Source organism: Schistocerca cancellata, unplaced genomic scaffold (assembly GCF_023864275.1).
Source record: "Schistocerca cancellata isolate TAMUIC-IGC-003103 unplaced genomic scaffold, iqSchCanc2.1 HiC_scaffold_814, whole genome shotgun sequence".
NCBI lineage: Eukaryota > Metazoa > Arthropoda > Insecta > Orthoptera > Acrididae > Schistocerca > Schistocerca cancellata.
Genome location: NW_026046825.1, coordinates 43,524 through 57,700, shown reverse-complemented (window position 1 = coordinate 57,700; position 14,177 = coordinate 43,524). Strand labels below are relative to the sequence as shown.

The following is a 14,177-nucleotide window of genomic DNA, read 5'->3' as shown; positions in this document are numbered from 1 at the left end:
GATGAAAGAGTAGAGTTTATAAAATGTGATACATTATGAATCCATAAACAGCATAGGGAGCTCCCTAAAAGCAAGTAGGTTGAAAGACTTTATGTATGAGGCAAACACTGATATTATTCTAGTTACAGAAGTAAAGGATACTGCACTACACGATGTATTGGGATATAGTGCTGTAATTAATGCTGGAACTGGAGATGAATTAGAGACCGTGATACTCGCGAAAGAGGGCATAATAGTGGATCACGTTGAAAACTCACATGTAATACAGTTGTAGCTTGTACTGTTTACAACACCTGGCTATTTAATATATATGTTCCACCTGGTAGCAGTAAACGAGGTAAACGAGCAGAGTTTCTTTAAATACGAAATTGTCCCTCTCTTCAGATTTCATTAAGGTAATATCATTTTGGCAGAAGATTTCAAAGGCGCCCGTCCATTGTCTTCTGCTTTTCTAGTGTTTCCAGCCTTTCAGTGTGTGCTGCCTATCCACATTGTGACACTTTACAGTGTGTTGTTATTTCATTGTATGCTTGCTTCCCAGTGAGTGCTGGCTTTCCAGTGTGCAGTACCTTGCCATTGTGTGATGCCTTTCCAATATGTGCTGAGTTTTTCAGTTTGTGCTGCATTTCTCAGCGTGGGCTGCCTTTGCAGTGTGTGCTGCCTAGTATTGTGCGCCGCCTTTGTAGCATGTGCTGCCTTCGTAGTGTGTGCTGCCATTGCAGCATGTGCTGCTGTTGCAGCATTTGCACCCTTTGCATGGTGTGCAGCCTTTGTGGCCTATCCAGCCTTTTTGGCATATGCAGCCATTGCAGCATGTGCTGCCTTTGCAGCTTGTGCTGCCATTCCATTGTGTGCTGTTTTATAGTGCATATTGCCTTTATAGTGCATGCTGCCTTTCCAAGACAGCGAAGACAGTACGATTTCCAAAGGCAGTACACCGTGTGAAGATAGCACACCTTGTGTAGACAGCACGACTTGCAAAGATGGCACACCTTGTGAGGACAGCATGTCTTGCCAAGACAGCATGTCATGGCAACACAGCACGACTTGCATTGGCAGCACAACTGGTAAAGGCAGCATGACTTACAAAATCAGCTCACCTTATGAGGACAGCACACCTTGCGAATGCAGAACTCCAGAACTCGTAGTGACAAAGCTCGCCTTGTGAAGACAAATAGCCTTACAAAGGCAGCGCGGCTTGGAAAGACAGCGCGCCTTGTGATGGAGGAACGCTTAGCAAAAGCAGGACTCCGTGTCAAGGCAGCCAACCTCAAGAAGGCAGCATACCTTGCGAAGGCAGCACGCCTTGCGAAGGCAGCACGTCATATGAAGGCAGCACACCTTGCGAAGGCAGCACACCTTGCGAAGGAAGGACGCCTTTTAAAGACAGCATGCCTTGTGAATTCATCATGCCTTGTAGGGCAGCATGCCATGTGAAGGCAGCACTGCTTGTGAAGGCAGCACATCTTGCAAAAACAGCACACCTTGCAAAGAAAGCACGCCTTGCAAAGACAGCACACGTTTCAAAGATAGCATGCATTGCAGAGACAGCAGAATTTAAAGAGACGGCACGACTTGCAAAGACAGAACAACTTGCAAAGACAGCAAACCATGCAAATACAGCATGCCTTGCAAAGAATTCACAGCTTGCAAAGAATTCACACCTTGCAAAGATGGCACACATTTGAAAGATGGCACACCTTGCCAAGATGGAACACAATTCCCAGACAAAACACCTTGCATAGCCAGAACAGCATGCCTTGACAAGGCAGGACACCTTGACAAGACAGCATGCCTTGAGAAGACAGCACGCATTGCCAAAACAGCACACCTTGCCAAGAAAGCATGCCTTGCCAAGACAGCATGCATTGCCAAGACAGCACACCTTGCCGAGACAGCATGCCTTGACAAGACAGCACATGTTGCGAAGCATGACTTGCAATGATGGCACACCTTGTGAAGACAGCTCACTTTGCGAAGACAGAACACCTTACGAAGAGAGCATGCCTTGCCAAGACAGCACGCCTTGCCAAGACAGCATGCCTTGCCAAGACAGCACACCTTGCGAAGCATGACTTGCAATGATGGCACACCTTGTGAAGACAGCTCATCTTGCGAAGACAGCACACCTTATGAAGAGAGCACGCCTTGTCAAGACAGCACGCCTTGCTAAGACAGCATGCCTTGCCAAGACAGCACACCTTGCTAAGAAAGCATGCCTTGGTAAGAGATCATGGCTTGCTAAAACAGCACGGCTTTCTAAGACAGCAAACCTTGAGAAAACAGCACACCTTGTGAAAACAGTATGCCTTGCCAAGACAGCATGCCTTGCCAAGACATCACAACTTGCTAAAGCAGCATGCCTTGTGAAAACAGGATGGCTAGCGAAGACAGCACGCCGTCAAAAGATGCCATGGCATGCGAAAGCAGCATGCCTTGTGAAGACAGCACACCTTGTGTAGACAGCACGCCTTTTGCAGACAGCCATCCTTAAGTAGACAGCTCGCCTTGTGTAGGCAGCATGTCTTATGTAGACAGCACACCTTGTGTAGACAGAACACATTGTGTAGACAGAATGTCTTCCAAAGACATATGTAGACAGTACGCCATGTGTAGACAGCATGTCATGTGTAGACTGAACGAAATCTGCAGCCAGCATGCCATGTGTAGATAGCACGCCATCTGTAGAAAGCACACAATGTGTAGACAGCACGCCTTGATAAGACAGTATGCGTAGCGAAGATATTATGCATAGCCAAGACAGCACACCTTGCCCAGAGAGCACACATAGCCAAGAAAGCATGCCTTGCCAAGACAGCACGCCTTGCTGAGAAAGCATGCCTTGCTGAGACAGCAGGCCTTAATAAATCAGCACTCCTTGCAAAGGCAGCACACCTTGCCAAGACAGCAAACCTTGCCAAGACAGCAAACCTTGCCAAGACAGCACACCTTGCCAAGACAGCACACCTTGCCAAGATGGCACACCTTGCCAAGACAGCACAACCTTGCCAAGACAGCACACCTTGCCAAGACTGCATACCTTGCCAAGAGAGCACACCTTGCCAACACAGCACTCCTTGCAAAGACTGCACCCCTTGCACAGACAGAAGGCTTGCAAAGACACCACGGCTTGTCAAGACAGTACGACTCGCGAAGACAGCATGCCTTGCCAAAACAGCATGGCTTGCAAAGACAGCATGCCATACCAAGGCAGCATGCCTTGCAGAAACTGGATGGCTTGCAAAGACAGCATGTTTTGAAAAGATGGCATGGCATGTGAAGGCAGCATGCCTTGCGAAGACAGCACCTCTTGTTTAGACTGCACGCCTTTTTCAGACAGTAATCATTGTGTAGATAGCTCGCCTTGTGTATATAGCATGCCTCGTGTAGGCAGGATGCCTTGTGTAGACAACTCGCCGAGTGTAGATAGATCACATTGTATAGAGAGCACATCTTCCATAAATGAAACGATCGTAAGGCATTGTTGGCTGGGAGGCCGCATTCGGGGAAGTTCGGCCGCCGTATTAAAAGTCCTTTTTAGTTGGCGCCACTTAGGCGACTTCCGAGTCAATGATGATGAAATGATGATGAAAGAGACACAACACCGAGTCATCACGAGGCAGAGAAAATCCCTAACCCCACCGGGAATCGAACCCGGGACCTCATGCGCAGGAAGCGAGAACGCTACCACACGACCAAGAGCTGTGGACACATCTTCCATAGACATGTACAGACAGTATGCCATGTGTATATAGTATGCCATGTGTAGACAGCATGTCATGTGTAGACTGCACGAAATCTGCAGACAGCACGACATGTTTAGATACCACGCCATGTGTAGAAAGAGCACCATGAGTAGACAGCATGAATTGCCAAGACAGCACGCTTCACCATGACAGCACCCCTTACCAAGACAGCACACCTTGCCAAGACAGCACACCTTGCCAAGACAGCACTCCTTGCAAAGACAGCACGCCTTGCCAAGGCAGCACACCTTGCGAAGACAGCACACCTTGCCAAGACAGCACGCCTTGACAAGACAGCATGCCTTGACAAGAATGTACACCTTGACAAGACAGCATGCATTGCCATGACAGCACGCCTCGCCAAAACTACACGCCTTGCGAAGACAGCACACCTTGTGAAGAACACACGCCTTGCCAAGACAGCACACTTTGCCAAGACAGCATTCCTTGTGAAGACAGCACTCCTTGTGAAGACAGGACGCCTTGCGAAGACACCACACCTTGCCAAGACAGCACGCCCTGATAAGGCAGCACGCTTTGCAAAGATGGCATGCTTTGCAGAGACAGCATGTGTGAAGGCAGCTGCCATTGCGAATACAACTCGCCTTGCGAAGACAGCACGCCTTGTGAAGACAGCACGCCTTGTGAAGACAGCACGCCTTGCAAAGTCAGCACACCTTGTGGAGACAGCATGCCTTCCCGAGACAGCATGCCTTGTGGATACAGCACGCCTTGCGAAGGCAGCATGGCTTGGGAAGACAACACGGCTTGATAGGACAGTACTTCTTGCAAAAACAGGATGCCTTGCAAAGACAGTAGGCTTGCAAAGACACCACAGATAGCCAAGACAGTAAAACTTGCCAAAACAGCATGCCTTGCCAAGAGAGCACGCCTTGCAAAGACGGCACGCCTTGCGAAAACAGGACTATTTGCGAAGACAGCACGTCTTGAAATGGTGGCATGGCATGCGAAGGCAGAATGCCTTGCAAAGACAGCACCTCTTTTGTAGACTGCACGCCCTTTTGAGACAGCATCCACTGTGTAGGCAACTCGCCTTGGGTAGACAGCACGCCTTGTGTAGGCAGGATGCTTTGTGTAGACAGCGCGCCTTGTGTAGATAGAACACATTGTATAGACAGTATGCCATGTGTAGATAGTATGCCATGTGGAGGCAGCACATGTTGCCAAGACAACTCATCTTGCCAACACAGCACAACTTTCCAAGACAGCACACTTCGTGAAGACAGCACGCCCTGCCAAGACAGCGCAACCTACAAAGACAGCACACCTTGCCAAGACAGCACGACTTGCCAAGGCAGCATGCCTTCCCAAGACAGCACGCGTAGCCGAGGCAGCACACCTTGCCAATGCAGCATGTCTTGCCAGGACACCATGCATTGCCGAGACAGCACACCTAGCCAAGACAGCACAACTAGCCAAGACAGCACGCCTTACCAACACAGCATGCCTTCCCAAGACAGCACGCCTAGCCAAGACAGCACGCCTTGCCAAGACAGCATGCCTTGCTGAGCACACCTTGCCAAGGAAGCACACCTTGCCAAGACAGCACACCTTGCCAAGACAGCACGCCTTGCCAAGACAGATCGCCTTGCCAAGACAGATCGCCTTGCCAAGGCAGGACGCCTTGCCAAGACAGCATGACTTGTAAAGCCAGGATGCATTCCCAAGAAAACGCCTTGCCAAGACAGCACGCCTTGTCAAGACCGCACGACTTGCCAAGACAGCACACCTTGCCAAGGCAACACGCATTTCCCAGACAGTAGGCACTGCCAGGAAAACACTCCTTGCCAAGACAGCACTCCTTGCAAAGACAGCACACCTTGCGAAGGCTGCACGCCTTGCAAAGACAGCATGCCTTGCGAAGACAGATGGCTAGAAATGACAGCACACCTTGCAAAGAAAGAAGGCTTGCAAAGACAGCATGCCTTGCGAAGGCAGACGGCTTGAAAAGACAGCACACCTTGCAAAGAAAGAAGGCTTGTGAAGACAGCACGCCTCGCCAAGGCAGCGCGCCTTGCCATGGCACCACCTCGCCAAGACAGAAGGATTGTCCAAGATGGCATGAATTGCCAAGATGATGAGCCTCGCCTATACAGCATGTCTTGCCAAGACAGCATGTCTTGCCAAGATGGCACACGTACCCAAAACAGCACATTATGTCAAGACAGCACACCTTGCAAACGCAGCACACCTTGCAAAGGTAGCACACTATGCCAAGAGGGTACACCTACCCAAAACAGCACACCTTGTGAAGACAGCACACCTTGCAAAGGCAGCACGCTTTGCCACAACAGCACACCTTAACAAGACAGCACACCCTATCAATACAGCACGCCTTGTAAAGACAGCACACCTTGCGAAGACAGCACACCTGAAGACAGCATGCCTTGCGAAGGCAGCACGCCTTGCAAAGACAGCATGCCTTGCAAAGACAGCACACCTTGCAAAGACAGACAGCTTACTAAGACAGCAAACCTTGCAAAGAAAGAAGGCTTGTGAAGACAGCACACCTTGCAAAGAATGAAGGATTGCGAAGACAGCACTGCTTGTTAAGGCAGCACACCAAGCGAAGACAGCATGCCTTGCCAAGACAGCACACCTTGCGAAGACAGCGCGCCTTGTGAAGACAGCCTGCCTTGTGATGACATCACGCCGTCTCAAGACAGGACGCCCTGTCAAGACAGCGAGCTCTGTCAAGATAGCAGCCTTGCCAAGAAAGAACGACATACCTAGACAGCACGCCTTGCCAAGACAGCTTCCCTTGCCGAGACAGCAAGCCTTGCAAAGATGGCACGTGTTGCCAAGACGGCATGCCTTGCGTTAGCAGCACACCTTGCAAATACAGCATGCCTTATGAAGACAGCACACCTTACAATGACAGCACGCCTTGCAAAGACAGCATATCTTTCTAAGTCAGCGTGCCTTGAAAAGAGAGAAGGCAAGCGAAGACAGAATACCTTACCAAGGCACCACGCCTTGCCAAGACAGCATCCCTTGCCGAGACAGCACACCTTGCCATGACAGCACGCATTGTCAAGACAGAACGCATTACAATGACAGGACGCCTTGCCAAGACAGCACGCCCTGCGAAGACAGCACGCCTTGTGAAGACAGCACGCCTTGCGAAGAAAGCAACCATTCTCAAGACAGCAAGCATTGTCAAGATAGCACGCACTGTCGAGACAGTATGCCTTGTAAAGACAGCACGCCTTGCCAAGACAGCACGCATTGTGAACACAGCACATCTTTCCAAGACAGCACGCCTAGCGAACGCACCACACCTTGCCAAGACAGCACGCCTTGCCAAGACAGCACACCTTGCCAAAACAGCATTCGTTGTAAAGGCAGCACAGCTTGCGAAGATAGCACGCCTGGTGAAGATGGCACGCCTTGCTAAGGAAGCATGGCTTGCTAAGACAGCACACCTTGCCAAGACAGAACGCCCTGCCAAGGATGCAGACATTGCCAAAACAGCACGCATTAAGAAAGCAGCACAGCTTGCAAAGACAGCTCACCTTGAAAAGACAGCACACCTTCAAAGACCGCACGCCTTGCCAAGACAGCACGCTTTGCCGAAACAGCACGACTTGATAAGTGAGCACGCCTTGCAAAGACAACACACATTGCAAAGACAGCGAAGGCAGCACTCCTTGCAAAGACAGCACCCCGTGCGAAAGCTGCACTCCTTGCGAAGGAAGCACTCCTTGCGAAGGCAGCACTCCTTGCGAAGGCAGCACTCCTTGCGAAGGCTGCACTCCGTGCGAAGGCTGCACTCCGTGCTAAGGCTGCACTCCTTGGGAAGGCTGCACTCCTTGCGAAGGCAGCACTCCGTGCGAAGGCAGCACTCCTTGCGAAGGATGCACTCCGTGCGAAGGCAGCACTCCTTGCGAAGGCAGCACTCCTTGCGAAGGCAGCACTCCTTGCGAAGGCAGCACTCCTTGCGAAGGCAGCACTCCTTGCGAAGGCAGCACTCCTTGCGAAGGCAGCACTCCTTGCGAAGGCTGCACTCCTTGCGAAGGCTGCACTCCTTGCGAAGGCTGCACTCCTTGCGAAGGCTGCACTCCTTGCGAAGGCTGAACTCCTTGCGAAGACTGCACTCCTTGCGAAGGCTGCACTCCTTGCGAAGGCTGCACTCCTTGCGAAGGCTGCACACCTTGCAAAGGCTGTATTCCGTGTGAAGGCTGCATTCCATGCGAATGCTGCACTCCTTGCGAAGGCTGCACTCCTTGCGAAGGCAGCACTCTTTGCGAAGGCTGCACTCCTTGCGAAGGCTGCACTCCTTGCGAAGGCTGCACTCCTTGCGAAGGCTGCACTCCTTGCGAAGGATGCACTCCTTGCGAAGGCTGCACTCCTTGCGAAGGCTGCATTCCTTGCGAAGGCTGCACTCCTTGCGAAGGCTGCACTCCTTGCGAAGGCTGCACTCCTTGCGAAGGCTGCACTCCTTGCGAAGGCTGCACACCTTGCGAAGGCTACACTCCTTGCGAAGGCTGCACTCCTTGCAAAGGCTGCACCCCTTGCGAAGGCTGCACTCCTTGCGAAGGCTGCACTCCGTGCGAAGGCTGCACTCCGTGCGAAGGCTGCACTCCGTGCGACGGCTGCACTCCGTGCGAAGGCTGCACTCCGTGCGAAGGCTGCACTCCTTGCGAAGGCTGCACTCCTTGCGAAGGCTGCACTCCTTGCGAAGGCTGCACTCCTTGCGAAGGCTGCACTCCTTGCGAAGGCTGCACTCCTTGCGAAGGCTGCACTCCTTGCGAAGGCTGTACTCCTTGCGAGGGCTGCACTCCTTGCGAAGGCTGCACTACTTGCGAAGGCTGCACTCCTTGCGAAGGCTCTACTCCTTGCGAAGGCTGCACTCCTTGCAAAGGCTGCATTCCTTGCGAAGGCTGCACTCCTTGCGAAGGCTGCACTCCTTGCGAAGGCTGCTCTCCTTGCGAAGGCTGCACTCCTTGCGAAGGCTGCACTCCTTGCGAAGGCTGCACTCCTTGCGAAGGCTGCACTCCTTGCGAAGGCTGCACTCCTTGCGAAGGCTGCACTCATTGCGAAGGCTGCACTCCTTGCGAAGGCTGCACTCCTTGCGAAGGCTGAACTCCTTGCGAGGGCTGCACTCCTTGCGAAGGCTGCTCTCCATGCGAAGGCTGCACCCCATGCGAAGGCTGCACTCCATGCGAAGGCTGCACTCCTTGCGATGGCTGCACTTCGTGGGATGGCTGCACTCCTTGCGAAGGCAGCACTCCTTGCGAAGGCAGCACTCTTTGCGAAGGCAGCACTCCTTGCTAAGGCAGCACTCCTTGCGAAGGGCGCACTCCTTGCGAAGGCAGCACTGCCTGCAAAGGCAGCACTCCGTGCGAAGGCAGTGCTACGTGCGAAGGATGCACTCCATGCTAAGGCTGCACTCCTTGCGAAAGCTGCACTCCTTGCGGAGGCACCACCCATTGCTAAGGCAGCACTCCTTGCGAAAGCAGCGCTCCTAGCAAAGGCTGCACCCTTTGTGAAGGCAGCACTTCTTACGAAGGCAGCATTCCCTGTGAAGGCAGCACTCTGTGCGAAGGCATCACTACTTGCGAAGGCAGCATTCCTTGCGAAGGCACCTCCCATTGGGAAGGCAGCACTCCCTGCGAAGACAGCACCCCTAGCGAAGGCAGCACTCCCTGCGACGCCAGCAGTCTGTGCTTAGGCAGCACTCCGTGCGAAGGCAGCACAACGTGTGAAGGCTGCACTGCATGCGAAGGCAGCAATCCTTGCCAAGGCAGTAACCCTTGCGAAGGCAGCAACCCTTGCGAAGGCAGCACTCCTTGCGAAGGAAGCACTCCTTGCGAAGGAAGCACTACGTGCGAAGGCTGCACTCTGTGCGAAGGCAGCACTCCGTGCGAAGGCAGCACTCCTTGCGAATGATGCACTCTGTGCGAAGGCAGCACTCCGTGCGAAGGCAGCACTCCTTGCGAAGGATGCACTCCATGTGAAGGCAGCACTCCGTGCAAAGGCAGCACCCCTTGCGAAAGCAGCACTCCTTGCGTAGGCACTTGCGAAGGAAGTAATCTTTGCGAATGCAGCACTCCTTGCGAATGCAGCACTCCTTGCGAAGGTAGCACTCCTTGCGAAGGCAGCACTCCATGTGAAGGCAGCACTCCATGAAAAGGCAGCACACCATGCAAAGGCAGCACTCCATGCAAAGGCAGCACTCCATGCGAAGGCAGCACTCCTTGCGAAGGATGCACTCCATGCGAAGGCAGCACTCCATGCGAAGGCAGCACTCCATGCGAAGGCAGCACTCCATGCGAAGGCAGCACTCCTTGCGAAGGCAGCACTCCTTGCGAAGGCAGCACTCCTTGCGGAGGCAGCACTCCTTGCGGAGGCAGCACTCCTTGCGAAGGCAGCAATCCTTGCGAAGGCAGCACTCCTTGCGAAGGATGCACTCCTTGCTTAGGCTGCACTCCTTGCGAAGGCTGCACTCCTTGCGAAGGCTGCACACCTTGCGAAGGCTGCACTCCTTGCGAAGGCTGCACTCCTTGCGAAGGCTGCACTCCTTGCGAAGGCTGCACTCCTTGCGAAGGCTGCACTCCTTGCGAAGGCTGCACCCCTTGCGAAGGCTGCACTCCTTGCGAAGGCTGCACACCTTGCGAAGGCTGCACTCCTTGTGAAGGCTGTACTCCTTGCGAGGGCTGCACTCCTTGCGAAGGCTGCACTACTTGCGAAGGCTGCACTCCTTGCGAAGGCTCCACTCCTTGCGAAGGCTGCAGTCCTTGCGAAGGCTGCATTCCTTGCGAAGGCTGAACTCCTTGCGAAGGCTGCACTCCGAGCGAAGGCTGCACTCCTTGCGAAGGCTGCACTCTTTGCGAAGGCTGCACTCCTTGCGGAGGCTGCACTCCTTGCGAAGGTTGCACTCCTTGCGAAGGCTGCACTCCTTGCGAAGGCTGCACTCCTTGCGAAGGCTGCACTCCTTGCGAAGGCTGCACTCCTTGCGAAGGCTGCACTCCATGCGAAGGCTGCACTCCATGCGAAGGCTGCACTCCATGCGAAGGCTGCACGCCATGCGAAGGCTGCACTCCATGCGAAGGCTGCTCTCCATGCGAAGGCTGCACTCCATGCGAAGGCTGCCCTCCTCGCAAAGGCTTCACTCTGTTCGAAGGCTGCACTCCATGCGAAGGCTGAACTCCTTGCGAAGGCTGCACTCCTTGCCAAGGCTGCACACCTTGCGAAGGCTGCAATAATTGCGAAGGCTGCACTCCTTGCGAAGGCTGCACTCCTTGCGAAGGCTGCACTCCTTGCGAAGGTTGCACTCCTTGCGACGGCTGCACTCCTTGCGAAGGCTGCACTCCTTGCTTAGGCTGCACTCCTTGCGAAGGCTGCACTCCTTGCGAACGCTGCACACCTTGCGAAGGCTGCACTCCTTGCGAAGGCTGCACTCCTTGCGAAGGCTGCACTCCTTGCGAAGGCTGCACTCCTTGCGAAGGCTGCACTCCTTGCGAAGGCTGCACTCCTTGCGAAGGCTGCTCTCCTTGCGAAGGCTGCACTCCTTGCGAAGGATGCACTCCTTGCGAAGGCTGCACTCCTTGCAAAGGCTGCATTCCTTGTGAAGACTGCACTCCTTGCGAAGGCTGCACTCCTTGCGAAGGCTGCACTCCTTGCGAAGGCTGCACTCCTTGCGAAGGCTGCACTCCTTGCGAAGGCTGCACTCCTTGCGAAGGCTGCACACCTTGCGAAGGCTACACTCCTTGCGAAGGCTGCACTCCATGCAAAGGCTGCACTCCTTGCGAAGACTGCCCTCCTTGCGAAGGCTGCACCCCTTGCGAAGGCTGCACCCCTTGCGAAGGCTGCACTCCTTGCGAAGGCTGCACTCCTTGCGAAAACTGCACTCCTTGCGAAGGCTGCACTCCTTGCGAAGGCTGCACTCCTTGCGAAGGCTGCACTCCTTGCGAAGGCTGCACTCCTTGCGAAGGCTGTACTCGTTGTGAAGGCTGCACTCCTTGCGAATCCTGCACTACTTGCGAAGGCTGCACTCCTTGCGAAGGCTCTACTCCTTGCGAAGGCTGCACTCTTTGCGAAGACTGCACTCGTTGCGAAGGCTGCACTCCTTGCGAAGGCTGCACTCCTTGCGAAGGCTGCACTCCTTGCGAAGGCTGCACTCCTTGCGAAGGCTGCTCTCCTTGCGAAGGCTGCACTCCTTGCGAAGGCTGCACTCCTTCCGAAGGCTGCACTCCTTGCGAAGGCTGCACTCCTTGCGAAGGCTGCACTCATTGCGAAGGCTGCACTCATAGCGAAGGCTGCACTCCTTGCGAAGGTTGCACTCCTTGCGAAGGCTGAACTCCTTGCGAAGGCTGCACTCCTTGCGAAGGCTGCTCTCCATGCGAAGGCTGCACCCCATGCGAAGGCTGCACTCCATGCGAAGGCTGCACTCCATGCGAAGGCTGCCCTCCTCGCAAAGGCTTCACCCTGTTCGAAGGCTGCACTCCTTGCAAAGGCTATATTCCGTGTGAATGCTGCACCCCATTCGAAGGCTACTGTCCTTGCGAATGCAGCACACCTTGCAAAGGCTGTATTCCGTGTGAAGGCTGCATTCCATGCGAATGCTGCACTCCTTGCGAAGGCTGCACTCCTTGCGCAGGCTGCACTCCTTGCGAAGGCTGCACGCCTTGCGAAGGCTGCACTCCTTGCGAAGGCTGCACTCCTTGCGAAGGCTGCACACCTTGCGAAGGCTTCACTCCTTGCGAAGGCTGCACTCCTTGCGAAGGCTGCACTCCTTGCGAGGGCTGCACTCCTTGCGATGGCTGCACTCCTTGCGATGGCTGCACTTCGTGGGATGGCTGCACTCCTTGCGAAGGCAGCACTTTTTGCGAAGGCAGCACTCTTTGCGAAGGCAGCACTCCTTGCTAAGGCAGCACTCCTTGCGAAGGGAGCACTCCTTGCGAAGGCAGCACTGCCTGCAAAGGCAGCACTCCGTGCAAAGGCAGTTCTACGTGCGAAGGATGCACTCCATGCTAAGGCTGCACTCCTTGCGAAAGCTGCACTCCTTGCGGAGGCACCACCCATTGCTAAGGCAGCACTCATTGCGAAAGCAGCGCTCCCAGCAAAGGCTGCACCCTTTGTGAATGCAGCACTTCTTACGAAGGCAGCATTCCCTGTGAAGGCAGCACTCTGTGCGAAGGCAGCACTACTTGCGAAGGCAGCACTCCTTGCGAAGGCTGTTCCCATTGGGAAGGCAGCACTCCCTGCGAAGACAGCACCCCTAGCGAAGGCAGCACTCCCTGCGACGCCAGCAGTCTGTGCTTAGGCAGCACTCCGTGCGAGGGCAGCACAACGTGTGAAGGTTGCACTGCATGCGAAGGCAGCAATCCTTGCCAAGGCAGCAACCCTTGCGAAGGCAGCAACCCTTGCGAAGGCAGCACTCCTTGCGAAGGAAGCACTCCTTGCGAAGGAAGCACTACGTGCGAAGTCTGCACTCTGTGCGAAGGCAGCACTCCGTGCGAAGGCAGCACTCCTTGCGAAGGATGCACTCCGTGCGAAGGCAGCACTCCGTGCAAAGGCAGCACCCCTTGCGAAAGCAGCACTCCTTGCGTAGGCACTACTCCTTGCGAAGGAAGTAATCTTTGCGAATGCAGCACTCCTTGCGAATGCAGCACTCCTTGCGAAGGCAGCACTCCTTGAGAAGGCAGCACTCCATGCAAAGGCAGCACTCCATGCAAAGGCAGCACTCCATGCAAAGGCAGCACTCCATGCAAAGGCAGCACTCCATGCAAAGGCAGCACTCCATGCGAAGGCAGCCCTCCATGCGAAGGCAGCACTCCATGCGAAGGCAGCACTCCATGCGAAGGCAGCACTCCATGCGAAGGCAGCACTCCTTGCGAAGGCAGCACTCCTTGCGAAGGCAGCACTCCTTGCGAAGGCAGCACTCCTTGCGGAGGCAGCACTCCTTGCGGAGGCAGCACTCTTTGCGCAGGCAGCACTCCTTGCGAAGGCTGCACTCCTTGCGAAGGCTGCACTCCTTGCGAAGGCTGCACTCCTTGCTTAGGCTGCACTCCTAGCGAAGGCTGCACACCTTGCGAACGCTGCACACCTTGCGAAGGCTGCACTCCTTGCGAAGGCTGCACTCCTTGCGAAGGCTACACTCCTTGCGAAGGCTGCACTCCTTGCGAAGGCTGCACTCCTTGCGAAGGCTGCACTCCTTGCGAAGGCTGCACTCCTTGCGAAGGCTGCACTCCTTGCGAAGGCTGCACTCCTTGCGAAGGCTGCACTCCATGCGAAGGCTGCACTCCATGCGAAGGCTGCCCTTGTCGCAAAGGCCTCACTCTGTTCGAAGGCTGCACTCCTTGCAAAGGCAGTATTCCGTGTGAATGCTGCACCCCATTCGAAGGCTACTGTCCTTGTGAATGGAGCACACCTTGCAAAGGCTGTATTCCGTGTGAAGGCTGCATT

At 54.6% G+C, this 14,177-nt stretch overlaps 3 protein-coding genes across 3 annotated transcripts; 1 reads left to right on the top strand and 2 right to left on the bottom strand.

Moving 5' to 3' along the window:
* Positions 1–9,591: 9,591 nt before the first annotated feature.
* Positions 9,592–10,851, bottom strand: LOC126143513 (uncharacterized). Its single transcript, XM_049915428.1, has 2 exons — positions 10,454–10,851; positions 9,592–10,372 (listed from the first exon to the last, which is right to left on the bottom strand). Exons 1-2 carry the CDS (start codon positions 10,849–10,851, stop codon positions 9,592–9,594), a joined length of 1,179 nt encoding a protein of 392 aa, XP_049771385.1.
* Positions 10,852–10,878: 27 nt separating this feature from the next.
* LOC126143512 (G2/mitotic-specific cyclin-B3-like) lies at positions 10,879–12,129 on the bottom strand. The gene is made up of 2 exons (XM_049915427.1): positions 11,783–12,129; positions 10,879–11,740 (listed from the first exon to the last, which is right to left on the bottom strand). The coding sequence occupies exons 1-2, from the start codon at positions 12,127–12,129 to the stop codon at positions 10,879–10,881; spliced, it is 1,209 nt and encodes a 402-aa protein (XP_049771384.1).
* Positions 12,130–12,528: 399 nt separating this feature from the next.
* On the top strand, positions 12,529–13,035 carry LOC126143511 (60S ribosomal protein L22-like). The gene has a single exon (XM_049915426.1). It carries the CDS (start codon positions 12,529–12,531, stop codon positions 13,033–13,035), a length of 507 nt encoding a protein of 168 aa, XP_049771383.1.
* The last annotated feature ends 1,142 nt before the right edge of the window (positions 13,036–14,177 follow it).